Here is a 27,880-nt window from a genome sequence, read left to right as displayed (position 1 = left end):
TGAGCACTGTGTCACCCTCCCTCCCATCTCTGGATCTGCAGAGTGAAGGCAGCACCTGCCATGGGTACATACAGTTCCATCCTCAAACCTTTGCAAATATGGAAGTTTTAAGTAGACAAACCAAGCACTGATACATATATTAAAATGAGCTAATATTTAATATAGCTGGAGTTCCCGTCGTGGCTCAGTGGTGAACGAATCTGACTAGGAACCATGAGGTTGCAGGTTCGACCCCTGACCTTGCTCAGTGGGTTGAAGATCCAGCGTTGCCGTGAGCTGTGGTATAGGTTGCAGACGTGGCTCGGATCCCAGGTTGCTGTGGCTGTGGTGTAGGCTGGCAGCTACAGCTCCAATTAGACCCCTAGCCTGGAAATCTCCATATGCTGAGGGAGCGGCCCCAAAATAGGCAAAAAGAAAAAGAAAAGGAAAAAAAGCTAAATTCTGCCTTTTCTCTCCTCAAAGTCTATAGTCTCAAGCTACTTATTTTATTTATTTATTTTTTATTTTTTGTCTTTTTAGGGAGGCACCCACGGCATATGGAGGTTCCCAGGCTAGGGGTTGAATCAGAGCTGTAGCCGCTGGCCTACTCCACAGCCACAGCAATGCCAGATCCGAGCCACATCTGCGACCTACACCACAGCTCACGGCAACGCCGAATCTTCAACCCACTGAGCAAGGTCAGGGATCGAACCTGCAACCTCATGGTTCCTAGTCAGATTCGTTCACCACTGAGCCAAGACAGGAACTCCTTGAGCTACTGATTTTAAATAAATCTTGCATTGTGTATGTTAGTTGGGTTGTTTTGACTTTTCTTCCTATGGGCTCTTATATCCAATATTTTGTGTGCACAATTTAATAGTCCCACCAGAGTGAAACAGAGGTTAACTGAAAAGAGGGGCAAGGAAGAATGTTCTCAGGATAGGGAAGCTCTCAGTCTGGATCTAGATTTAGATTTCATACCAGGGTTTCTAAGAAGAGGTAATGAAACCACCACTCTGGTAGAGATTACAGTAAGTCCTGGACAAGTGGTCCCCCAGAGCTGGGGGGAGGGTGTAAGGTCCTGTGGTGTGGGGGCGAGGCAAAGAGCATCCATACAAGGTTCAAGCTTGACCATCAGGCTGAGGGTGATTAAGAGATGGGCTGTTACTTCCTGGAAATGTCACAACAGGACAAGTGTCAAGAACCAAAGTAGAACCCTAGACCATGGGTCAAGAAGAGATGTTGGCCCAGATTCAGCTGGTGGCAAAAGAAGCCCAGGGGTGAAGGCAGAAGCCAGAGTGCTGGGCCTAAAAGATGAGTTCCGGGCACTAAGAGGTTGATCACTCCTTGGTCCTTCCTGCCGTGGAGAAGAGCAACTTACACATTGCCTGTCTCTGATTTAGACTGGTATAAAAGCTGGGTGGTGCTAAGCCTTCGGGTGGTGCTAAGTTTGATCAAAGCATCAAACTCTCATGTTGGGGAAAGCAGAGGAAACGAAGCAGTGACCAGTGTGGGGCACATAATGAGATCCATATTTACAACACTACCAATTTAATCAGGCACAAGATTATAGCAATAATGTTAATACATGCACACATGTGCACGTTTGTAGGCATGTATGTATACATGCGTATATATCATAAAACTCAAGGGAAAAGGGACAATGATAAAGGCATCTAAAGATGAGGTTCTCTGGCAGGATTCTGGGCCTTCTTTCACCCTCACTGGTTTACCTGCTCCCACTCTTTTGTTGAAGAGTCATGTGTCTGCGTGCCACTTGGCTCTGCCCTGTATTTCTCACTCTGCCCCACATTCAACATGGTGAGCATGAATATTAATCAGGTAATTTCTGGTAATAAGTTTCCTTAGCAGAGTGTTCACTTTCTTTTGGTTTTGATGGGTCAATAAAGTGGCAAACGATGCCAGTCAGAACATAAGAGGAATCAATTCAGAAAAACCTGTCGTTACCATAAAATGGCAGGCTTCATTTTGAAAAGCTTAGCATTTGCTGGAAGAGCACTGGTGGACTGACCGACTTCTAAGGTCAGCAGTGAAACGTCACCAAAAATGGTGCAAGCACGAACATTGCAAAAAAAATTCTGATAATGAGAAGGCTTATTCGGAAAGATTATTTGGGCAGTTTAGGCACTGAAACAGTAGATGGAAATTGATCACAAGTTTAGCTTTAATATTTAAGATCACTCTCTCTCTCTCTCATTTCTCCTCTCTCTTCTCTTGCTCTCTTTTTTTCTTCTCATTTTATGCATAAAAATGCAACCGGGCTGAACTAAAGCAAATTGGTTTAATTCCCTGGAGGGAGCATGAACAAATTTTCCCAGCAACTTTCCACTCAGGCATTTGTGTATGGGTATGTGGATGGAATGTGGAAGCAGTCAGCTACGCAAACCCGTAATCAAATGAAACATTACCCATCTCACAGTGCCCTGAAACAGCATTAACATCACCAATTAAAACACTGGGCTTGAGAGGAAAAAGAGTGGCCAAAAAAAAGAAAACAAAAGGAAACAAGTGTGTGGGTCTTGTAGCTGGGGATGGAGGAGGTGTGGAGGGAAACATAAAATCTAGGGGGAATTAATTCCCTTTCAAAGGCAAATGTGTCGCAGGAGTGCCAGCAGGAGTTCTCTTTGATGTGAAGAAGAAAGGAGTAAAGAATACCTTCAATAATTTCATCAAATTGAAATTTCAGCAGTTTACCTAAATTGCTGAACCATTAGACGCTCATAAGAGCATCCACATGTGCCCATTTTGTGCCTGTTCTAAAACAGCAAGTAAAGAGAATAGGATAAGTCATAAACATTACGGCTTCTTTCCTCTTTTACGGCTGAGACTTCTGTTGAAACACTGGTCCTTCAAGGTTCACCAAGGGGTAGAATATGCCTTCACTTGTTCAACAAATGCTGAACAAAGCTGAACCCTTCGTGTGGCCCTTGATGTTGGGGATACAGAAACATAGGAGAATTCTTACAGGTCTCAAAGAGCCCCGAGCTAGACTCAGAAGCCAGCGTGCTTCCATCTTTGTAATGTGACTGGCTCCAGGCCCTGCTTTCCTCACACCCGCTTGGCATACACAATGAGAGTCTTCCTCTCAGGATGGTTTCCACAAGCCCACGGATTCTGCTTACAACCGTGACCTGGAGTAGGGACGGCCAGCAGCCTCCTCCTCCACAGAGGCCCCCACTCGACCTTGGAGCACCTTCAGCCTGCACACCCGATGGATACCATCTTGGGTTCTCTTTTACCTTTGTCCCTGCAAGTGATTTTCCTGAAAATCTAGCCAAGGGCATAAAAGAGAGGAGCATGTCAGCTGACCCCCGGACTGGCCCAGGTCCCGATTCTCATCCCAGCCCTGCCTTCCCCGGCTCAGCTGCAGAGCGCAGCTACCACAGTTCCCTGGGCTGACATCCAAGACCCTCTGGCCCATCTGCCGCATCAGGTCTGCATGCACCGCACACCCCGCCTTAAGTGCTGGGCGCAGCCACATCTCTGTCTGTTGCCAAAGACAAACAGAGGACTCTGCCTCTCCACCCATGTCTGCACTGAAAAACTTCTTTTAGGAGTTCCTGTTGTGGCTCAGCGGTAATGAATCCGACTAGCATCCGTGAGGACATGGGTTCAATCCCTGACCCCACTCAGTGGGTTAAGGACCCGGTGTTGCCTTGACTTGCGGTGTAGGTCACAGACGAGGCTCAGATCTTGCATTGCTGTGGCTGTGGCGTAGGCAGGCAGCTGCAGCTCCAATTCGACCCCTAGCCCAGGAATTTCCATTTGCTTCAAGTGTGGCCCTAAAAAAAGAAAAAGAAAAAGAAAAACTTTATACATTTTCTGTCTTATTTATACCCATGATTCTAATCAATATTGAAAAAATGGTCAAGTATAGCCAAAAAAATTAAATTATATTATGACCACTCTCACCACCAGAGCCAGTTATGATATTAAGAACTTCAACTTAATCTCAATGAAAAGTATAAAATTAAAAATACAAACAGAAAATAGGCATATAAAGCTACTAAAGTAATAGATACTCATATGTATCCTAAGTATAGAGATACTAAAGTAGGAATAAACTTAAATGCCTACTTTTGTTTTATTTGTTCAAGTTTGTTATTACAATGCCACTTTCTGGTTTCTGTTTTCTTTCTCTTGTTAGGTGAAACTAAAGCTTAAAAATACATAATATATTTTTCCCCTTCATTTTCATTTAAGCCCTGAGTCCTTCCACTACAAAGGAATCTTACTTACAATATGATGATAATCTGAACCCAAAGTGTGATGTTCATTCAATATTGTCCAAGTGCCCCAGACATGTGCAAAAGCACTCAGGGAAGTCATATTACACACACACATGTGTCACTAAAGCACTAATAAAATTATCAAAACAATGTGTGTCAGCATTCGCATCTGCTGTTCTCATGCTATCAGGAGGTGCATTCAGAGTTTCTTCCCCAGGAGTTCCCGTTGTGGCTCAGTGGGTTAAGAACCTGACATAGGGTCTGTGAGGATGCAGGTTTGATCCCTGGCCTCACTCGGCGGATTAGGAATCTAGCGTTGCAGCATAGGTTGCAGATGCAGCTTGGATCTGGCGTGGCTGTGGCTGTGGGGTGGGTCGGCAGCTCCTACTCGACCCCTGGCCTGGGAACTTCCATATGCTGCACTGGTTGTAAAAAGAAGAAAAAAAAAAAGAATTTCTTCTACTTGAAAAGCTGCTTACAGCTCCGGGTGGCCTCAGATAGCTTGGAGGTAGGAGGTGGCTTTCTTGGTGGCCCACCTGCCCAAGGCCCTGTTGGTGATTACCTGCACAGGAGTGGTGGTCTTGGTAGAAGCCATTCCCACAGGTGGACACGCACTGGCCGTGCTGCATCAGCAGGGGAGGCCGGCAGGATGAGCACTCCAGCCCACTGGAACACGTGGAGCACTGAGGCTGGCAGGCTGGCTCCGGACAAGGGTGGGAGAAAGGGAAAAGAACCTCTGATTAGTTCAATGGCACCACCCCAGGGCCAGTTCCTACACAGCCCAATTGTGAGGCTCTGGAGAAAGAGAGAACAAGAAAAGCAGGAAAATAACTTTACCAGCTTTCATTTATGTAGCACATAATTCATGCCATGCACTGTGTGAAGTACATTACATATATGAATGCATTTAATCTTCACAAAACTCTATGGAGTAAACGTATTCATCTCAATTTTATAGATGAGGAGCAAGCTCACAGAGGTTAAGTAAGCTGCCCAAGGTCAAGGTCACAGGAAGTTGGCGTTGAAAGCCAGGCAGTTAGACTTGGGGTCTTATCTGATGCCCCCCACCCCAAATCGTCCTCATTCAACCATTTTACAAGAATATCCCTATGGCACAGATATAAAGAACTTTCCAAAAGGCTGAAGATTATGCGTCAGGAGAGAAAGTAGGGAGAAGTGAATAATTACAAACATAGAAAAAGCAGTCGATCTTTATCAAAGCCTGACTACATCCTAAACACTATTCTAGGCACTTTACATGTATTGACTCATGTAACCCTCACAAGACCCTCCTGAGGAAGGTACCAGCATCACCCCACTTTACAGGTAAGAATACTGAGGCAGAGCAATTAAATACTCACAGCCAGGGTATGAACCTGCACCCTCTTAAATGAATAATTAACTCCACAAGTCAGAGATAGGAGAAAAAGTAACAATGATTTGGCCTCAACCAAGCCAAATGCTCCCAGGGAAGAGCTCCCTCTCCGATGTACTACAGGAATTCTGAAATGCACACGAAGCCACTCTGGGTCCTGTGGTAACCCACAAGGGGTAATCTTTGCTACCAATTACCTAGGTGATATTAAGCAAGCCAGCTAATTCTCTGGTCCACAGGTTCCCCACTTACAAAATGAGAAAGTTCTAGTAAGTGATCTCGAAGGTCCAGGTCAACCCAAATTCTATCTTGGATTAACTGAATGTTTTAAAGACACCAAGCATCCTGATGACACGACTCTCCTTGAAAGGCTTCAAAAGTGAAAAACCCAGCCATGACCACCTAGTAGGCATCTGACTGCCCACCGTCTATCCGCCAGTAAGCAAGGGGACACCCATCAGATGGTAGAAGAAAGAGACTTGCAAGCAGAGAGCTCAAATAGCCTCTGGGATAACATTTCTCCCTCCTAATGGTTTTTGGAAGCTGTGCGTTTCCTGCACCATGACTCCCTCCTGGACACAGTGAGCTTCAGGGCCCCCAGGCTGTCTGCCTGGAGCCATACCTAAACAGAATGCACCGGCTTGGTAAAATCCCAGGCCACAGCTATGCACGCACTGCCCATTCCGCAGCAACTTCGTGGAGTCCTGACAGAGGTCACAGTGGTCCGGAGACTGAGAGCAGGTCAAGCAGTCTGGGTGGCAGTGAACTACAATCAAGGACAAAGAAGAGGAGACTCAGTAAAGACCATATCATTTCTCTCTCATGCTTCAGGACAAAGATCTACAGGGCCTTTCCTATGCATAGGAAATGAAGACCAGAAAACTCTGTAACTTAGGTATGAAAAAGGAGCTCAAAATACAAAACTGATTTCAACGCAAGATGTCAAAGAACAGCTCCGTCTGAAACACTATCACTGTCTCCTGTAGCCCCAATTTGAAGATGCTAAAAACCTCACCAAACCATCCTTAGTAATGCTTCTACCTCCTGGATACCCCTAGAAACAGGAATGACTTAGCTCCATAATAGACGATTTGAACAGATTCGGTAATTTATAATTTCTGAGATGTTCTTCTTAAGTTCTGATGTGCATAAAAGGTTAAGACATAAAATTTACAATGCTTAAAAATAGTTATTTTCTAACATAAATAAATAAACAGAACCATCTTTCTTCTTTTTCCCCAAGATTTCAAATCTCACTCCCAGTAATTGGAATCATCACTGAACTTGGCAGTAATTGTCAGCGAAGGACTTCTTTCAGGTTTCGGAGTTGTCAAGGACCTGATTTTCAAGGTATGGTACATCATAATATGCAAAATATTTGTTTTGGAAAGCCCAGAGAGCCACTTTGGTGAAGGTAACATAATTAAATCATGACGTTGCTAAGCTTTTCCCATGATAAACTCTTCACAGAAACACAGATTAGCCAAAATACGTTGAGTGCAACAAGAGCAACTGCCAATATGAAAATCTGCAACCCAGGGATGAAAACAATTAATTATGAAATATGAATGGAAGAAAATGCCACTTCTCCAAGAGAGACTGAGCTTACAGGCAAATTACTGCTCAGCCAGAGCAACTCCAGTGCTTGCCAACAATTATTAACTGGAACTAATTCAACCCCAGGTGATTTGAAGGCAGAGTTGCAGAACAAGTAGATAAAATTTTCTTTTGGAAAAAATTAATGAGTCTTTAAACTTCAAAAACCCATTCGAGAACTCCAAAAGGAATCAGCTGTTTAACAGTTCACCTTAAAGAAATGAACAGCCATAACAAACTTTCAGCAGTTACTCTTAAATCTTCAACAACGGAACAGTCTTGATCATGTATTTGCCATTACAAGTTTTCAAACATTATGTTATCCGATTTTCACCATCATTTTGCAAGGTAGATAAGACCATTTTATCAACAAGGAAATTAAGGTTCAGAGAGGCTCAGTGACTTATACAAGGTCACATACCCACAATCAGTGGAGTTTGGCAAATACATGGACAAAGATTAATTAGCATCATTTCTTAGAAAAATTAAGAAACAAACCAGCCCAGTGGGTGACTAAAGAAAAAGACCAAGGAGTGGGAAGGGAGGAGAGCTCTCTGAATGTTTTGGTAGTAAAAACAGCTCAGCAGAAATAAATCAGACAGGGACCCACCTGATGTGCAATCTGGACAGCACTGTCCCTTCACCACCTGGGCTAGCGTGGCCACTGGACATGGAGGACAAGAGGGTTCGTAGCACGTTACCTGAGCCGCCCGGCACTCACACACCTTACAAGGGCCATCCTGCCACTTCTCCCCATCCTACAGGAAACAGAAAGAATGATGTTATCAGGGTGGAGTCAGAGGATGGTTTGCTGGTGGAGACTGTCCACCAGGAACAAAGGGAAGGCTCGTGATCAACACCATGCCTCACTCAACTGAAGTAGGACAGGAAGAGAAGAGTCCTACATTCAGAAGGATAGTAGTTCTCTTTCTTTGTTTTTTGTTTCTCTTTTCAGGGACGAACTTTCAGCATATGGAGGTTTCCTGGCCAGGGGTTGAATCGGAGCTGTAGCTGCCGGCCTACACCACAGCCACAGCAACTCGGGATCCGAGCTATGTCTGTGACCCACACCACAGCTCATGGCAATGCTGGATCCTTAACCCACTGAGGGAGGCCAGGGATCAAACCCACATTCTCATGGATACTAGCTGAGTTCTTAACCCGCTGACCCACAACAGGAATTCCTCCTGCTTTATTTATAATTGGTTTATTTTAATGTAGAACCCAGGCAAAAATATAAACCGTGAAAGGGTTCTAGGGCTTTTGCAGAAAAAGAAGCATATAACACTTGTTTCTCAACCCATCTCACCAAAAAACACCAGAAGGGATGACTAGGTACTTAGTGATTAGCAGATACATTAAATACAATCTTTATAATACCAGTAGGAAGCTGGTTAAAACCCTGAATTTCCCTGTTGTTACTACATAAAAGTAACAGTAGGGCCACTGTATTCTTAAGATGACAGCCTTTCCATGCCCACTTTTAGTGGGGTTTGGGTGTGCCATTTTAGAAGTTTTGGGTCTTCTCACACTAAATACTCTTTTCAGCCAAGCAAATTATGGTCATAGCATTAGTACTTTTACAGAGTCCAAAGTGAATTATAAAGAGTCATTCCTTTTTGTTCACAGTCCTACTTACCCTGGAGATTAAGAAGAGACAAAGGTTCCTACCAGAATGTTGGGGGAGATGAAGGAGGTAAATCAGAAAGGAATAAAAGAATATATTTTAAAATAAAGCTTCGATAAAGTGCTTATTAAACCAACTGATGTTACACATTCCAATCAACGGACACTGCAGAGCAGCAGTAAATGGCAATGTTAGGAAAAGGAGGAATATTATCTTGAGAAAGTTGAAAGGTTTCTTCCCTTTCAAGGCAGACTTGGGTTCCTGGTCCCCTTATTCGATAATCTCGAAAACTGTGAGCGTGCTCCTGTGCACAAACATGCCTGCACTTTCCCTTAACAGGAAACCACACAATGCTGTCGTGCAAACAACCTAGAGACTGAATGCTCCCCAGATCCTAAAAGCTCTCTCTTCAATTCTTTGCACTACATGAAATTAGCTGACCATTAAACCGAGTTTTCTAGGCCAGAGAAAAATCGGAAGAAGAAAATCATCCTAAGAAAAAGAAAGAGAAAAAAGAAAAAGGAAGGACCCGGTGTAGGGGCTTAGAGCTGGAGAAGCATTAATCATCAGCTGTGGGGGAAAAATAAGCTAAAGAGAGGAGGACAAGCTCAACAAATAAAAGTCTTTGTGATCATTACGATTCTTAAGCCCAGACCAGAGTGCTGTTGTACAGGACTGTTAAAAATACTATGGTGTTTTATCCAGATCATTACTTAAAATAATTTTATACGTATCTATATACAAGCTTAAAATCTATCCTTACCGGAATATGTTTAACATTACTCGCATTTGAAGACATCTAGGAAAAAAGAGAAACGTATTTACTATTATACTGCGAACACCACCATTAGGCTGATCTATTCACTTTTTCGGAAGGAAATATCCATTTTTCCCCAAGTGACATGCAACTTCATTCACTGGTTATGAATAGAAACAAAATGTATCTATATCAAAACCAAGAAAAGCATACCAATATAAGGTGGCGACAACGTGCATAGGAAATATTTTTGAATTCTTATTCTCACTTTGTGCTGGAGTATTTGGCTTCAATTCCCTTCAATATGAAGGACTCTGCAGTCAGGAGACTTCAGTTTGTAAGAGCAAATTCTTGAAATGTATGTGGTCCTGGAGCATCATGGGGATTTGTACTTACTTAAAACAACTTTGGGAATGGCATAGGCACACTGAGGTCTATGGAATGACTGCCCAATGGGGACCTGCTATATAGCACAGGGAACTCTACCCAATATTCTGTGATTATGTGGGAAAAGAATCTGAAAGAAAATGTTTGTGTGTACATGTATAACGGAATCACTTTTTTGTACAGCAGAAACTATCACAACATTGTATATCAACTATACTTCAATAAAACTTTTAAAAATGAAAAGAAAAAACTTGTTTTCCTTTAATTCCTCTGGGCTTTATTTACCTCCAAAAATGGACAGGAATATCGAAACTTTCCTTGAAAAAGACACAAGCACCAATATGTTCACTGCAGCACTCTTCACAAGAGCAAAGACATGGAAACAACCTAAATGTCCATCGACAGATGAATGGATTAAGATGTGGTATATACAGACAATGGAATACTACTCAGCCATAAAAAGAACAAAATAATGCCATTTGCAGCAGCAGGGATGGAACTAGAGACTCTCATACTAAGTGAAAGAGAAAGACAGGAGTTCCCGTTGTGGTGCAGTGGTTAATGAATCCGACTAGGAACCATGAGGTTGTGGGTTCAGCCCCTGCCCTTGCTCAGTGGGTTAAGGATCTGGCGTTGCCGTGAGCTGTGGTGTAGGTTGCAGACACAGCTCGGATCCCGCGTTGCTGTGGCTCTGGTGTAGGCTGGTTGCTACAGCTCCGATTCGACCCCTAGCCTGGGAACCTCCATATGCTGTGGGAGTGGCCCCAGAAAAGTCAAAAAAAAAAAAAAAAGAAAGAAAGAAAGAGAAAGAAAAATACAATATGGTATCACTTATATCTGAAATCTAACATAACGGCACAAATGAATCTTTCCACAGAAAAGAAACTCATGGACTTGGAGAACAGACTTGTGGTTGCCAAGTGGTATGGAGAGGGAGTGGGATGGACTGGGAATCTGGGGTTAATAGATGCAAACCATTGCATTTGGAGGGGATAAGCAATGAGATCCTGCTATATAACACAGGGAACTATATATCTAGTCACTTGTGATGGCGTATGATAATGTGGGAAAAAGAATGTGTGTGTGTGTGTGTGTGTGTGTGTATGAGTGAGTGACCGGGTCATATTGTCGTACAGTAGAAAATTGACAGAATACTGTAAACCAATTATAATGGAAAAATAAAAATGAGAAAAACTATTGTGATTGAGAAAACACAAATTCAATAAATACAGGGAACTTCTCTAAATTCTTAGGGAACAAGGACGACTAAATTGTGAATTACAAATATGAAACAAACAATGCCATCCATCATCATCATAAGATTTTTAAGCTTTCTCATATGCCAGGTTCTGTTCTAAGTTCGTTTTTAAAAAAAAAAAAAAGTTTTATTTATTTGCTTTTGGCTGCCCCGGGTCACAGAATGCGCCAAAGCAGGGGTTTGAACTTAGAACCTGCATGTTAACCCTACACAATTCTACCTCCCCAGCTTATACAAAACACTGGCAGGTTGACAGATGCAAATTATTCAACTCGCAAAGAAAAAGTGCTAGGAATCAGTTCACAAATCAAAATAGCTAATCCTAATTCTTATAATCCCATTCTGACTGGTCAATGAAGCAGCTGTATTTACAATCAACTGGCATTCTTCTAAGAACACCATTTATCAACATTCCAAGAACCCCATATGGAAAATAAGGGCTACATCAACAGAGCAAATTTGAAGAGATTAAGATAAATATTTTTTCCTTAGGGTACATAATGAAAAAGCTACAGACTTAGGGAGAAATGAAGCCTTAGCTAATAGAGTTTTGCTCTACATCCAATCCATCAAAATCTTTTCAGTTCTACCTGCAAAATAAATCTAGAGCCTGACTGCTTCATATAACCTCTTCCCTAGACCAAGCTACCACCACCATCTTCCTCTGGACTATTGCAAAAACCTTCTAACTGGACCACCTACTTCCAGTCTCTCCCCTCTTCACTGGCCCATGTTGCAGGCAAAGTGGTCCTTGGACGAGTAAGCCCCATCAGAGCACTTCTCTGCTCAAAACTGCCCAGCAGCATCCATCTGCGTTAGGGTAAAACCAAAATCTAGGCTACTCCTAGACCTCATTTCATTTCCCCCCCGCACCCGACCCCATTCCCTTGGCTCCAACCAAACTCACTCCCTTGCTGTTTCTTGGACATGCCAAGAACACTTCGACTTCACTGCTCTTGTGTGCTGATCCCTCTTCCTGGTTTATTCACTCCCAAGACATCCTTGGCTCCTTCCTTCACTTGCTTTGGGCTTTGCCCGAATTTCTCTTCACGAGAGGACTTTCCTAATCACCTGATGTTAAAGAACACCTCTCTCCCCTCAGCTGCTATCCTCCGCTGCTTTATTCAGTCCCTGTCGCCACCTGACACACACATGTGCTTGTTGTCTGTGTCCCCACACTAGAAGGGAAGCCCCATGAGAGCAGGGACTCTGCCCACTGCATCCACTTCTGTATCTCCAATACCTGGCGCATAGTAAGGGTGCAACCATGTTTGTTGAACACATGAGTGGGTACAAGAAATGAAAAGGTTAATGCCCCTCATTAAATTAATCTTGAATGATTAACTGCTGTTCGTCTCTGGTTATTAGTCTAATACTCACCAATCCCGGCTTTTCTTCATATACACAATAACCATTCCTTGAAATGCATTCAGGACAGCATTTCCCATCTAAGTGAATTAAGTCTTCACCCTGTAGAAGTAAAGGGTTGCAGAGGCACATATCGAATTAACATCTTAGGCAGCAGTGCTAAAATTGCAAAGCAACTGAATGCCCTGACTGGAATGAAAAGCCGTAAACCACCCCCTCTGCTTTAACCCAGGGCGTAGTCCATGTCCTCTGAGCTATCTTCCTAGGGAAAGCCTCGTCAGGCCAGCTCACCCCTTCCTCCACATGCTTCTCTTTCCCAGTTCTGGTGATACTTGTGTACGATCTCTACCCACAACCAGGAACTCACACGAAGAAGAAAAATGGCCCAAGATTAATATCAGGGTCTTGGAAAGTTAGGAGTTTCAGAAAAGGATCGGACAACCTTTAATACACAAGGCTTGAGCTTGTGATTTGGTTTCATTAACAGTGCTCAAATAGAACCAACATTTTTCCTTGAATACGAAATCAGACACATCCCTCTATGCACAGATGACGTTTCAGGCATAAATTAAACAGCAAAAAACTAATTTCTATTCAGTATTCTGAAGCTGTTTTCCAACTCACATAATCACTATTTAAAAAATTATAAGACGAAGGAATGAATTGTCACACTAGGAAGGTGTAAATGTTAAACTTTGAAAATCTTATTGTTTTAACTTCCCAACGTCAATCACTTCAAAATATTATTTTTTATTACAAAATAATAAATGCTTATTATAAAAATTAAATAATTCTGAATTCTATAACTTATAAAACATAATTCCACTGTAGTCCTACCTCTCAGGGAATCTGCTGTTAAAAATACAACCTCTATTTACATTTTTTCATATGCATATACTAACATCTAATATCTACAGGCTAAAGATACTCTTTAAAGCACTTTCCAGGGTTCCCATGTGGCTGCTCAGGAAACGAGTCTGACTAGTATCCATGAGGATGCAGGTTTGATTGCTGGCCTCGCTCAGGGGGTTAAGGATGTGGTGTTGCCATGAAGTGTGGTGTTGGCCAGCGGCTACAGCTCCTATTGGACCCCTAGCCTGGGAACCTCCATATGCCACAGGTGTGGCCTTAAAAAGATAAAATTTTTAAAAAATTAAAATTAAATAAAGCACTTGCCACTTTCTAAAGATATATCTACTTTCTAAAAAATGTTATTTACATGAAGACAGTAATTTGCAATCTATATCACATTTGAAGTGCAAAATCCATGTTAGGTAAAAATTGAATAACATAAAATTGCATAAACCAAATAATCACAATGATATTTTATGCTTCAAAGTGCTGTGCACTAAAGAAATATGTAAAATAAAAGCTCTGGTTGTCTCTAGATCGTAGCTTTATGGATGGATTGTAAAGGCTCTTTGCCACTTCTCTTGTCTTCAATTTTCTGAAATGATTATGTACTATTTAATGAAGGAAAATAACTTTTAAGAGAAACACAGAAAGATATGAATGATTATAACTTTCTATAATATCTAAAAAGTTATTTCAAAAAAGAGGGAGTTAGAGCACTGCCCCTCAAAATTTCATGCCCGTCAGAGGACAATGGAGAGCAGTGGGGGTTCTGGGGAGGAGACATATTTACATATAAATTGTTTTGCAGAAATGTGACAAATCAGCTGATAGTGAAGGCATAACCCACAAATACAGTGAAATCTGCTTTCAAAGCATATAAAGGGGCTTACAAATGTGTAATTTAAGTCACTTAAAACAATGTTTTGGAACAAGACAGAGTACGTGTACTTCTATTAAAGACAAAATACATGAGGAAGCTTTGAGTGCCTGCTGTAACACATGCAGACAACCCTGAAAATGGAGTCTGCGTGGCCCCGATAAGGAAAAGAAGGTGGCTTTTCTGAGTCTTCAAATGTTACTGTATATAACAGCAAGCCCTGCTCCCAGGAACAAGGATGCAGTTTTGGTGAGGTAGGAAGTTCTAAATAGATTTGCTATTTATAGAAATCTGGAGGCCCCAGACTGCATCAGTTCACTGCAGTGGGGAGCTTGCACCAATTAGCATTTGTCTTTTGCTTTGAGAGAATTTGCTTTGTGAAACAAAACTAACTCTTTTCTTTCTAAGAGGATGCTGCTGCACTGGCCAGATGGAATCTGCTAACTCCACCCCACTGAGTCACACCAACATCCATCCAACCAGATGAAAGACTGTGATGCCACAAGCTGCCCACTGGAAAGGGACTGTCCCTCCCCTGGAGGAAGGAAAGGCACCTCACATTTATGGCGTGACTCCCCTCTTCCATGCACTTTGCTGCAAGCTTTGATGCCCCTGCCATTTTATCCCTCATATATGAATGTGAGGTCCTTTAGAGAGAGAAAAAAAAAAGCAAACTGACTTCTTCATCTGAATTCATGCTCAATGATAATACTAAATATAGAAAGATAGAAATCATTATATTGTGCTATTCTATTGTTGACTTATTTATGTTTCAATGACTAGGGATTTGGTTTTATAGATCAAAGGCAAGGGTCATGCCATTTTCTCCTTTTTTAACAAAGAAAAACTGATTTCAATGCTCTTCACAACACAGCTCTTGATAACCAATGTGATAATTACTACAACCATGCAGCTGCACAATTTTGCCTCTTTTACTAGAGGTTTACTTTTTGGCACGTTTGTGGATGTACATACACTTAGACTTACTCCACCCTTGGTATGCAAGATCAGAAATCAAATGACCTTGATATGTTATAGAAAAGGCAGAAAGTGGGATAGAATGAATGAAAATACCAGCAGGGTACTTTTACTGCTCCCCTCGGCAGATGTAGCATTTTCTCCAGGTGCTCCTAATGCATTTAATTCATATTAATTCATAATCATTGGTGCCATTGCATATTATAATTCCTATTTATGTATGTGACTTCCCCCACAGCCTAGGCACTCTTGAGATTAGAATATGTCTTATTCATCTTTGTATCTCCAAGCTAAGCAGAAGTTAGGAAATTGGTATCCCAGGTTTTCACAAGGTCATTAGCCAGAGCTATTTAGAAAAGTATGGCCCAGGAGGAAGGTTAAGGGATATTTTTGCAAGATTCAATTTTGGTTAAAACTTTACTTGTGGTTGTGTTTAGAACCCAGTGCATTAAACAAAATATGGGTACACGGACGTCATCTGGAAGAAAGTAATTTAGCCAATTAAAGATCTGGAGAAATAGGCTGAAGGCATTAGTACTTCCCAATGCATTGATGAGAAGATGGGGTGTTGTGCAGAAGGCTGAGGCCCTCTCCACCTGCTTCAGCTGCTGCACCCCATTTCCCCAAGACCAGAGGAGAGGACTGGCTCACACTACGTGGGCAGGTGCCATGGAGGATGGGTACTCCCTGGAAACGCAGTCACACTGGGGATAGTAGGTCAAATTATTTTCTATGCATGCGACTGTTCAGACCTAACTGAGAATAGGTGGCTAAAGGACCCGCCCTAACAGGATCAAGTCTCACAGATTTCCCATAAACTCTGAGATATTATACAAATTAAAACCTTGGAAATAACCCAGCATCCTATGGGCACAATGCCGAGGCCAGGCATCCCAGCCTCAGCCCGAGACAGGGAGACAGAAAAGGGCCCTGACAAGGGTTTCCTCATCTTCATCCAACCATTCTGGTTTCCCCTGACAGAAAGAAAGAACAGAAATGAAAAGGCATGGAAAAGGAAACAGATCTGCAAAAAGCAAGACCCTCTTTACCTAAATGTGTCTCGGCTCTGCTAAGACACGGAAGCGGACAGTGACATGAAAAAGAGCCCTGTCACTGCCAGCCCTATTTGAAGGGCTGCTCCTCCTCAGGAGCAGTATTAAGAGGGACTGAGATGTGGGGGAGAAGAACTAGAAAGAAAGATGCCTTCACAGACACCCAGTGCTTCAGATCCTCAGACGAGCCTCCCTCATCTACTCAAGTTCATAACCCCGAGGGAAATGGTGGGGCGGATGGGAGCGGCCAGGGAGAAGGAGACAGCTTTACAAGCAATTTGTTTTGCAGTGGGTCAAAAATGAGTTCAAAGGAAAAAAAAAAAGAAGAAATTTCCCCACATTATACATCTACAGTCCAAACAGAGGCCACTTTGTTAGATGATTCTAGAAATTCTGCAGACAGAGGTCAACAGAGTTAATTATTTATGAGGTCTCCCTCCCTGCCTCCTTAAAACAAAAATGCAAACCACTTCATTTTCTTTCTGGATTCACAGGAGCAGCCTCTAGGTGCTGGCTCTCCTTTCTGCCAAACGCTGCCAGTGGGGCCGGTGACAGAAGCCGGGCCACCGCAGCACCTGCGGACTCTGCTTCATAACCATGCGAGTGGGGCTGGCCACCAGCAATGAGGTCCAGCTGTGCTGACTGATAGGCTCATGTCCCAGGTCAGGCCTTTCCCTTCCCCGTTTCCAGCTCAGTGCTTCCAATCTGAGCAGATGCACTGAGAGCAAAAAGCTCTGAGGGGCTGTTCCAAGCAGGCTGGACAAAGGGTGACATTCACTTCACACCACAGAACCTTCATGTAGAAGCCGCCTTGGAAGTGAGCATTCAACCTGGTTGTCCCCTCTGCTGCTGAGAGGGAGGGGCGGGTGGAGGGTCCACTGATCCCACTGGAGCGACCACTGATCCTGCTGGAGGGAGGATTACAGTCCAAATGGACATGCCTTCGCTTCTTACCTGGCCACACTCCACTTTGGCACACTCTCCAGTCTGGCAGGTCACTTGGCCACGGTCACACGTGCAGAACTCACAGGCGGAGCCCTTCCACATTTCATCCTGGTACCGCACGAGCCCACCGTGTGAGCAGCTTCCAGCGGGAGACACACAGTCCTCACAGCATTGCCCGTGGCGCTGAGCCCTTCTCTGACCCTGAGGACAGGGAGAGAATGGCAGGGAAGGGTGGTGGTCAGGAGGGTGCAAACACATCCCAGCCAACGGGGCCAAGGGACATAAAACCCCAGCTCTGTGCCAGTTTCTTCCGCCACCTAAGCCAGCGGAGGTAGGTTCCTCTCCACCTCAACCTCCTTCCTGGGAAGCAGGTATTTCCTATCTCTATCTAATATTCCGAGAATCATAAAACTTTAGATTCCCTCCAAGGAAACACTAAGGCTAGGAAATGCGTTTCTTAAATGACCGCAAATAAAACGCTGAAAAGCAAGCTACACACTCTGAGTACCTTCTCGCATCTTAATGGAGGGCAGGCCTGCTTGTGGCACCTGACCTCCCCCCGGTCACAGATACACGTGGTGCAGGCGTTTTCACTCCACTGCTCGCCATTCTGAGTAAAGAACGGGGAGAAAGAGTGGAAAATCAAATGTCGCATATGTCAGAGAGAAACACAAGCACAGAAGTGCAGTTTTTAACTGAGCCACATTGAATGTACTCCAGAGAAACAGTATCATTTAAGCACCAAGAGTCTCTAAGAAAAAAAAGCCAATAAATATCCAGAGAGAACTTTGGGTTTGTCTTCATTCCACTATATTCATTCCACAGATGCCTTGAGGGCCTGCTCTCTGCCAGGCACAGAGAGGCCCTGGAACATGGAAATCAATAGGGAGACCCTGTTCGCAGCTAATCAAGGTGGTTCTTCCGCTCTTCTTCTTGGCTGGGAGACCTGGCTCTCAGGGCCACGATCGCACTTCCCCAGCTTCCCTGCAGGCAGGGCACAGACTCGGTCCCAGTCCTAACCTGGGGGACCTCAGGGAAGTGTGCCAGAGAAGCGGAGGTGGAGGGAAGACTCTGCCCCCATAAAAGAAGAGCCCAGCCCTTTCTTCCACCAGGCCTTAGCAATGATGGGGTGAGGGTGAGCTCCTGAAGCTGTGGAGGCCATACTGGGATATGCCACGACAAAGCCAAAAGCAAACGCCAGCTTGCTGAGGATGGCAGGGTGGAAAGATCAAAAGACAATACCACCAAGATCTGGACTGATCAACCTTGTGACCGCCCCACCTCTAGGCTTCTTGTTATCTGAGATGGTGAATGTTCATTTTAGCCACTTTTAGAGGAGCATTTGTTACTTGCTGCCACAAGAGATATAGAGCCCATGTCTTCCAGGAGAAGTTAACCTAGCAGATAGGTACTAGCATAGATCTAGGACATACAAAAATCCTTTCCCCATCAGTTACTTTCATGTAGACTTCAAGGGACCTATCTAAGAATCTGCATCACCCATGCTGTTAAGACTTCAGTTCTAAATCCTCTACTGAGAGTTGAAAATCCCAATTTCTGTTTGGTTTTCCTTAGAATGACTGGCAAGCAAGGGAAGTAGTTGGATTTATTTTTTATATATTCTTTGCTTCTCTGGGCTCAGGTGGGCACTCCCAAGACAGAACATGAATTCATTCATTCACGGAAATTGCTGAGTTCACTTTTATTTGGTGCCTACTATGTGTTGGGTAGTTATCTAGGCTGTCCCAATAGTCCTTTTAAGTTTGCAGGCTCCACCACCACCAGCTTCTGGCCCCCTGCTCTCTCTCACCTCCCACCCCCCTTCCCCTACCCCACTGGAAGGCAGGGAGACTCTGTCTCTGGATATCAGAGCATAAAATCCAACCAAAGTCAACAGGCATTTCCAGAGCCACCAACCTAAGTGTAAGCTGATAGTAACCAACCATAGTCCTTTTCCCCTTCAAGATGTGTGAACATTAAGTTCGCCAAGGTTCATGAACCAGGTTCTGCTTGCCAGCACATTCTTTTATATTTCTAATCCCCTCCAATTTAATTTTTTCACAAAGGCTTTCCATGAAGAGAAGAAAAAAGCCGTTTATGTACTGAGTTACTAATCCTGGCAGAGTCAGACAAGGGTTGGGGAGGTGTGGTGGTTAGAAGGGCAGAGAGCGATGTGGGGGAACGGGTGTCAAAACCCCTACTTGGGCAGATCAAAGCTTACCTCGTGTACTTGGCCGGCTGCAGAGCAGGATCTCGAAGAGCACTGCGGGCAACATTTTCCAGGGACTCGGACTAGAGTTTCATCCTTAACACCCCCGAAAAGGCAAACCATCAAAAGGCGATATTAATAAAATCCACAGGAGTAGGAAAATTTCACTCCCAGCCAACTCAGTCACGTGCCTCAAGCATCCACAAACAGCAACTTCCTCTCGTTTAGCATTTCTGAGTCACTTGGTACTTCGATACGAAAGAGCACTTCTCAGGGCCCTTAAAACATCTGCACATTCCTTGAGTCCCATCCACTTCTAAGAAGGAACAAAAGCACAACTGATAACCATAATGACAGTAATTCCAGTTGGCCAGGTACGGTTTCAAGTGCTTTACATGACCCTGTGAAACAGATGTCTTTATCCCGCCTTTACAAAAGAGAAAAGTAAAGACCAGAGAGGTTGTGTGACTCACCTAAAGTCACAGAGCTGACTTGGTAATAGTAAATGGTTGGCAGAGGGACTTCAGAGCACCAACCATTTCAACACTTAAGAACATTTACACTCCTGCTGAATTACTGCTAATCTCAAAGTGAAGGTACCCCTCTGCTGACATGCATCACTATTTCACTATTCTTTTGCATCTTTATGTGAACCCATACTTTTATATATATATACATTAGGGAGGTTTAACATGAAAAAAAAAAATCTATCATGCCCCTATGATATCTAGGACTAAGTGAGTAAAATGTGGGTGACAAACACTAAATGCCTGAAGAACTTCCTATTGCCACACTCCTACCTTCTCAACTCTGCCACCTCCACCCCCAGAATATCAGACCCTTCGTCTCTGCTGCCCAAGAAGAATTTTCATGGCAATAGTCTCCTCATTAATGCCAAGGCGTCAGCTTCTTACTTTGACTTATTACACTAGCCTTTTGAATGGCAGGAAAGTAGACAAATTAAAAGCAGGAGAAAAAGGATTAGAATAAACCAATTCCATGGCTAAAATGTGGTGGATCTCATACAAACATAGCTCCTGAACAGTTATCTGCACTTTCTCTTTCAAAAAGCAGAAAATGAGATTGTGTTATCATTGTTGCCATAGAATTCACTCTGCAAGAAAAAGAAGGCAGTGTACTTGGGGGTGTGTTTTAGTGTCTGGGTCAAATAAGCTTACTTTTTCATGGAAAATTCCAGTTATACCGCAGTAGTTTTTTTTAACCCAATTATATATGATCAGAAAGATTAATGCATTACTATCTAATAGGGATTTATTTCATACACCTGAATCACTGGAATTAAAATAACAACTGTTTTCTCTGCTTTAGGTTCCTTTATTTCTTTATAATTCTATAAAAAAATATTATGACCATTGGTATTTAATAGAGTATGTGAATATTAGACATGCATTGAAGTTGTTGAGCATTCCTTGACCTCAGAACTCTTCAGTTTAATAAAATTTCAGTGAGGAAGTAAAACAAAGGTATATCTGATGTCATGCTCACTATTCAATAACTTTACTGAAGTGAACAATGAACATGCACACTGTCAATTAAACAGGGGACACATGTCATGATCATAGATCTCGAATACAAATATAGAGCCAGTGTCAATCTATCTTAACCAAGATGGACTAAACCCAAGTAGAGTCAACCCAAGTGGCAGAGTCAACTGGAAAGTGTGGGGGAAGGGTAATTATTTATTCAGAGATTAGTACAAGGATATCAAGCTCTACAATTCTTATTGGAAATGCCCAGTTACATATTTTATTGACAGAATCTTTCTTCATAAATAGAGACCAACAAAGGCAGAAAGGAGAAGCATTTAAAGAGAAAGTATCCTGGGATATGAGAAAACTTCATAATTGAGAGCTGAGATCCCCCTGGGCTGGTACTCTATAAGCAGAACAACTGGAAAGGCAGGTAAGAAGATGAGTAGCAAAGTGGATCAGAGAAACAAGAAAGACTTTTTAGCTGAACACTTTCACTGCTATCATACACCTGAATTCTATCACTCTGGTCTTCATGGATTTTCCCTTCTAAACCTATAGACTATCCAGGGGCCAGCATACTATGTACTGACGACCAAATCCAGCCCACCACCAATTTCCATAAACGTTTATGGCAACACGGCCACATCTATTCATGCTCATATTGTCTACGCATGTTTTGTGCTATGATGGCAGAGCTGAGCAGATGTTCCAACTACATGGCACACAAAGTTGAATGTGATCACTATCTGACTCTTAACTGAAGAAGTTTAACCGACCCCAGGTCTAACGTGGTACCCTCAGTAATCCCGGAGTTCGGTACAAAAAAGATATGATTAGTATCATTATCATTTTGGGTAGGACCACAAGGATACACAGTTGACCCTTGAATAATGTAGGGGTTATGGGGGCCAACCCAATCAGAGTATAAGTTATAGTCAGCCCTCCGTATCTGTGGTTCTACATCCTTGGATTCAACCATGGCTGTATGGCATAGTACTGCAGTTCTTGCCATTGAAAACAATCCACATATAAGCAGACTCATTTGGTTCAAACTTTGTTGTTCAAGGGTCAATTTTATTTAATTATGGTTTTCCATATTCCTTAAATAAAAATACGACAAAGTTTAGAGTGTATTATGGCTAATGGCTCTTGACAAAATATGATACCTCCTCTATGATACTTCTGAAGATACAAAAATAAGACATAAATTCTACCACCATAAAGTAGAACGGCAAACCTCTTGCCATTGCCAAGGAGAAGTCCCCTGACCATAAGACATTCTGTGGGAGTTCCCGTCGTGGCACAGAGGAAACGAATCTGTCTAGGAAAAATGAGGTTGCAGGTTCAATCCCTGGCCTTGCTCAGTGGTTTGAGGATCTGGTGGTGTAGGTCACAGAAGAAGCTCAGATCCTGCATTGCTGTGACTGTGGTGTAAGCCGGCAGCCATAGCTCTGATTTGATCCCTAGCCTGGGAACCTCTATATGCCACAGGTGTGACCCTAAAAAGACAAAAAAAAAAAAAGACATTCTGTGGCCTTTCTTTGCTTTGTGAACCTAAATTGAACTAAGAACCATGATTTCTTCTCATCTCTCTGCCTTCCTGTATCAAATGCAACATGGATTTGTCTCTACAATGTGTGGGGCTGCTGTCTGAAGTGGCCAGAATGCCAGCCTGGCCTTTCACCTCCCTCAATATCTTTCTTCCTACCTCTCATCAGAGCCCGTAATGTAAAAAAAAGTGGGGGGAGGAGAGGAGAGAAACAAACAAAAAGAGTGGGAAGCACGTGGCTGGGGTGGGGTAGGTAGAAGAAAAGCACTGGGGAAGAGGATGCCTCAAGTGTAAAGCAGTCACTGAGAGACATGGAAAGAAGCCTCGCAGCAGTGCAAACTGGGGGCCACAGTTTTTTGTTTCTTGAATCCAAAATGTAAGAGAGTTGGGCAGTGGTGATAGGAAAAGATCTGACCTCAATACAGTTGAGTTATACTAAACAAAATCCAGCCAGACCCTTGTTCAGGGAAACAGGCACATTTCTTAGCACCTGGCAATGGATCCAAGGAGGGGAATTAGCCAAGGGCAAGCTGCTTACCCCTGTAGCCTTCAATCAGTGGGTATGGACAGATTTCTCTTGATTGAGATTGAGCAAGTAGAAAGGAAGGAACTGGGTGGAAAAACCCAAGCAAGCAAAAGTAAGAGCACTCTGAAGATTCACAGAAAGAGCAGCTCTCTGAACACTATGTATTGCAGGGTCTGAAAAAAAAAAACTTAAAGCCATTTTGCAACTTAATAAGATAGAAGACAGCGTCTTTGTTAAATAGAAGCAAGAAGCAATAAAGAAAGAAAAAGCATTGGGATTGAAAAAAAATAGATAAACCAATGATGGGAGAAATAAGGAAGAATTAAAAGACAATTAAAGCAAAATCATTAAATTAAAATCAATACTGGAGGTAGTACATACAAACTCAAGAAGCCCTCTCCATAACGCAGAGGAAAGACACAAAGTAAAAAATGATGAGAGAGAACCTGATCAATAATGAGGGGGAAATTCAGGGGCGCAATCTAAGAGTCATAGCTATTTCTGGAGAAGTGAGATTAATTGGAACAGACATGGCAGGTCAAGGCCATAACTAAAGAAAACATTTCAAAAACTGGAATACAGACTGAAAGGGCTTCACAACATTCTAGGCAAAATATGTGAAAAGACACCTCACTTAGAAATATCTGGGGAAAGTGTTTCAATTATAAAGATAAACAAACATCTTGCAAGAATGCAACAGAGTAAATTAGCTGAATATAACAGAATAGAAAGCAGACAAATCTCCATGGCACTAAATTCCAGAATTCAATGGAAGGGAGTCTATAGTTGATATGGAAGAGATTATTATCTCCTTAAATTTTAGACCCCTACAAATGATCTTTCTTGAAGGTAGGCAAAAAGAAAATTGTTTTAAAACCCCCAGGGGCTCAAAAGACATCAATTTTCTATCTTTTTTGAAAAAAAATCCAAATATATAGTTCAATTGACTTAGATTAATCAATATTGGGAATGAGAAAACTGTAGAATTAAAGAAAAATTGGTGATAACAGCATCAGAAAGAACTCTCATCAGACAGATCATTTTCATAAGCTTACAAAAATGCTGATGGGTTAGGGTAGGGCTCTGTTCACAAGGACAAAAGCAGAAAGGAAGCAATTTTATTCTGAATTTACATCACCCGCTAAGGAAACAACCCCTTAATTGAACCTAGGAATTTCTCCTTTTGTCACAGATGATCACCACCTCCTAAAATCTGATTGTAACTGTGCAAACAAATATATCCACATTTGCCTACCAAAACCTTGGAATAAATTACAAAAAAAATTCTATTGTGATCTTTCTGGGTGGTAGAAATATGGATGATCATTTTTTTTTTTCTGCTTTTCCCAAACGCTCCTTAATGAATACAGACTCCTTTTACAATTAAAGAAACACTTGATATTAAAAAAAAGATCAAATTTTTCCAGAGCTCAAGACCTGGAAATACATTTTTTTCCGATGAACTTGTGCTTTTTAAAGACAATGAGTTAATGCAAATAAAATGCTTGCAAACATGCTCGGTGATGTTGGCAACTATTGTTTTTGTGGTTATTACTATACATAAATGATATGTAACTCAGCATTTGGGGAGGCGATAGAGCGTAATGGTTAAAAATGTGAGTCAGGTGTGGTCTGCTGAGGTTGTGATGTAGAACTGCCTAGTTAGAAGCACTGGCACTTCCCAACATTGGTACCTTGGGCAACTTATTTAAACTCTGTATCTCAATTTTATCTCCTGTAACATGGGATGATAATATAGCTCCTACTTTATATGGTTGTCATAAGAATTGAAAAGCTCTTCAAATGAATAAACGCTCAAAATGTGGTGATTAGATGGTAGTGGTAATTCCAACAAAGGTACTACTTCTATAGCACCTCTTCATGTCACCAGAATAGCCAATATTTCATAGTGACATTAAATCTAGGAAAATGGTTTAAATAGTCTGACAGTTGGGTCTTTTTTAATGTCAAGGCAAAACTATAGACTTGATACAAGAGTGATTAAAATCAATCTATTTCTAAGACTTCCAAATGCTTGCATATCAATTAGCTCTAATGTATGGTACCAAATTTCACCTTTTTAAATTAATCCATGCAAACTGTAAGGGAGTACTGTTTGAAGCAAGAATTCATATTTAATGTTTATTAAAATTATAACCAGTACTTTCAATTATTCCAATCAAACCCTGTACTTGCAGCCCATGGTTCAGTTTTTAAATACTTAAAACAGAAGGTTCACAATGGTGTGTTTACTCCATCCCTTCTCTCACCTCCCTTATTGTAATTGTGGCAAACTGCTTAAATACCCTTCTTACACAAGGGGACTAAACCCTGGAATGTGTACATCAAAATGCCCAACACGAATGTAAATTGGTACAACCACTATGGAATACAGTATGGAGGTACCTCAGAAAATGAAATATAGAACTACCATATAACCCCACAGTCCCACTCTTGAGCATATATCCAGACAAAACTTTCCCTGAAAAAGATACATGCACCCGTATGTTCATTGCAGCACTCTTCACAAGAGCAAAGACGTAGAAACAACCTAAATGTCCACTGACAGATGAATGGATTAAGAAGATGTGGTATACATACACAATGGAATACTACTCAGCCATAAAAAGAACAAAATAATGCCATTTGCAGCAACAGGAATGGAACTAGAGAATCTCATACTAAGTGAAGTAAGTCAGAAAGAGAAAGAAAAATATAATATGGTACCGCTTATATCTGGAATCTAATATAACAGCACAAATGAACCTTTCCGCAGAAAAGAAACTCATGGACTTGGAGAACAGACTTGTGGTTGCCAAGGTGGAGGAGGAGGGAGTGAGATGGACTAGGAGTCTGGGGTTAACAGATGCAAACCATTGCATTTGTAGTGGATAAGCAATAAGATCCTGCTGTATAGCCCAGGGGACTATATTTAGTCACTTGTGATGGACCATGATGGAGGATAATATGAGAAAAAGAATGTATATGTGTGTGAGAGAGAGAAAGAGAGAGAGAGACTGGGTCACTTTGCCACTTTGCTGTACAGTAGAAAATTGACCGAACCCTGTAAGCCAACTATAATGGAAAAAATAAAAACCATTAAAAAAAAATGTCCAACACCACTACATCCTCTGAATGTAAGATATTATGCAACTCTGCCAAGAAGCTCATTTGTAATCTGAAAGCTAGGACGACTTGGTGATGAATTGACTCATCGGTGACATGAGTGCAGTAGTTGCTGTAGTGTGGGTACTACAATCCAGTCCTCCAATTAGATACATTTTCCCTTGATTTGGCATTTAGCATTTCTTGTCTAATGGCCTTTTGTCTGCCTTTAAAAATATTGCCCAATTGTCACAATATGCCATGTTATTGATTTTGTTTTATTTGACACAAAGTACTGCTCTGTATCAACTGAATGCTGGCTTCCAGCTTTTCCTTAGATCAAAAATGAGCTATTTTTCAACTGGAGGCAAACTCCTTTCATGGTTATCTGTCAACTGCCAAGGAACATCCATAGGAGCTACTGGAAGAATGAAAAAAAACAAAACTATAAAATACCATGTGTACCAAATTTATTTGCAATTGATTTTCTCTTCTAAATTTGTATGTAGAGCCTAATGTTTTGAAAAATCAGATCAGCTTTAAATGAAGAACAAGATCTCATATTTTAAACCTCCTCAGAGAAAATCCATTGATAATTTGAATCACCATCTTCTAAGAATTAAATAATGTACGTCTGGATAACTAGGTTCAGAAACATATATATGTCATTAAAAAGCAGACTATACCTATGCACTGAAAAACAACAACAATCCTGATCATCTAAGTGAGTTTTCCAGATGTTTAGCTTAACATTTTTGGAACATCTGCAACTAGAGTTGGCGGCTTCTTGGCGCTTACCCTCAAGGCTCACTTTCATTACATAACAATTAGCCTAAATGGCAGATGAGACCTATCTGCAGCTTCTAAGGGTAAAAGATGCGTCTCAGGGGTGGTCTCCAAAAGGATAAGGGAAATAAAACAGCCTTTGCTTCTTGTTCCAGGACTTCCGAGGCCTGCCTGACATAATCTCAGAAGAGACTCCAAGTTCTAAACAGTGAAGTTAACAGTCTGTGAAGGATCCATCTGAGGCTGTCTTCCTTACCTGCTTACAAAACAGAGGCTGGCACTGAGCGGTGAAGCACTGGGCGACCCCATTTCTACACACACACTTGGCACATCGACTCAAAGGCCAGTCCTCCCCATCCTGAAACACACGGCCTTCATAGGAACAGGGTTCTGAAAGGTCAGAGCAATGAGGATTACTGGGGGCACTGCACCTGCTGATCCCAGGCTGATGGCATGGCTGATGCCGGCCAGCACGGCACAGAGGCCCTGTGCGGGGGGCGCAGTGCCAACAAGGGGGCCTCCGCTTAGGGGTAACTTAAAGGTATTAAGTTCTTAATACCTTTCCCTCTGAAGTTGGGTGCGATAAGGTAGCCCGGGCTAGGGGTTTGGAGCCTTGGCTCTTGCCTGGTCCTACCTCCTGCTGCCTCCTTGACTTCCTGGGTTCCCTGGAGCATGAGTCCAAATCTGTGCCCAGTGGATGCTTCCACCCTTCACCCATAGTGGGGAGCTGGGTGCAGTGCCTGGCGAGTGTGAGTACCATAGGCACCTAGGAGCAGGGTAGGGCCTGGGGGCCTGGGGTGCCTGTGGAGGCCTCACCCACCCAGCAAACATTCCCACACCTGAGGGAGTGTGATACTAACAGCAAATGTAAAATGTGACAGGTTGAGAAAGACCAGGAAATAAAAGCT

General features: G+C 42.4%; 1 protein-coding gene across 2 annotated transcripts in view; it reads right to left on the bottom strand.

The window, feature by feature from the left end:
• Window positions 1–27,880, bottom strand: part of FRAS1 (Fraser extracellular matrix complex subunit 1) — a 274,927-nt gene that overhangs the window by 225,352 nt on the left and 21,695 nt on the right. For both annotated transcript variants that reach the window (XM_047798478.1, XM_047798479.1), the window contains exons 4-12: window positions 27,229–27,362; window positions 19,526–19,609; window positions 17,813–17,914; window positions 17,314–17,505; window positions 12,610–12,699; window positions 9,591–9,626; window positions 7,811–7,958; window positions 6,227–6,370; window positions 4,792–4,926 (exon numbers count right to left, since the gene is read on the bottom strand). In XM_047798478.1, coding sequence (XP_047654434.1) covers window positions 4,792–4,926; window positions 6,227–6,370; window positions 7,811–7,958; window positions 9,591–9,626; window positions 12,610–12,699; window positions 17,314–17,406 — 646 coding nt within the window. In that variant the 5' untranslated portion in view covers window positions 17,407–17,505; window positions 17,813–17,914; window positions 19,526–19,609; window positions 27,229–27,362. The remainder of the gene's footprint in view (window positions 1–4,791; window positions 4,927–6,226; window positions 6,371–7,810; window positions 7,959–9,590; window positions 9,627–12,609; window positions 12,700–17,313; window positions 17,506–17,812; window positions 17,915–19,525; window positions 19,610–27,228; window positions 27,363–27,880) is intronic.

The sequence above is a fragment of the Phacochoerus africanus genome, chromosome 10, assembly GCF_016906955.1.
Source record: "Phacochoerus africanus isolate WHEZ1 chromosome 10, ROS_Pafr_v1, whole genome shotgun sequence".
In the NCBI taxonomy this organism is placed as follows: domain Eukaryota; kingdom Metazoa; phylum Chordata; class Mammalia; order Artiodactyla; family Suidae; genus Phacochoerus; species Phacochoerus africanus.
The sequence above is the reverse complement of the archived record's forward strand: the minus strand, read 5'-3'. Positions and strand labels throughout refer to the sequence as shown.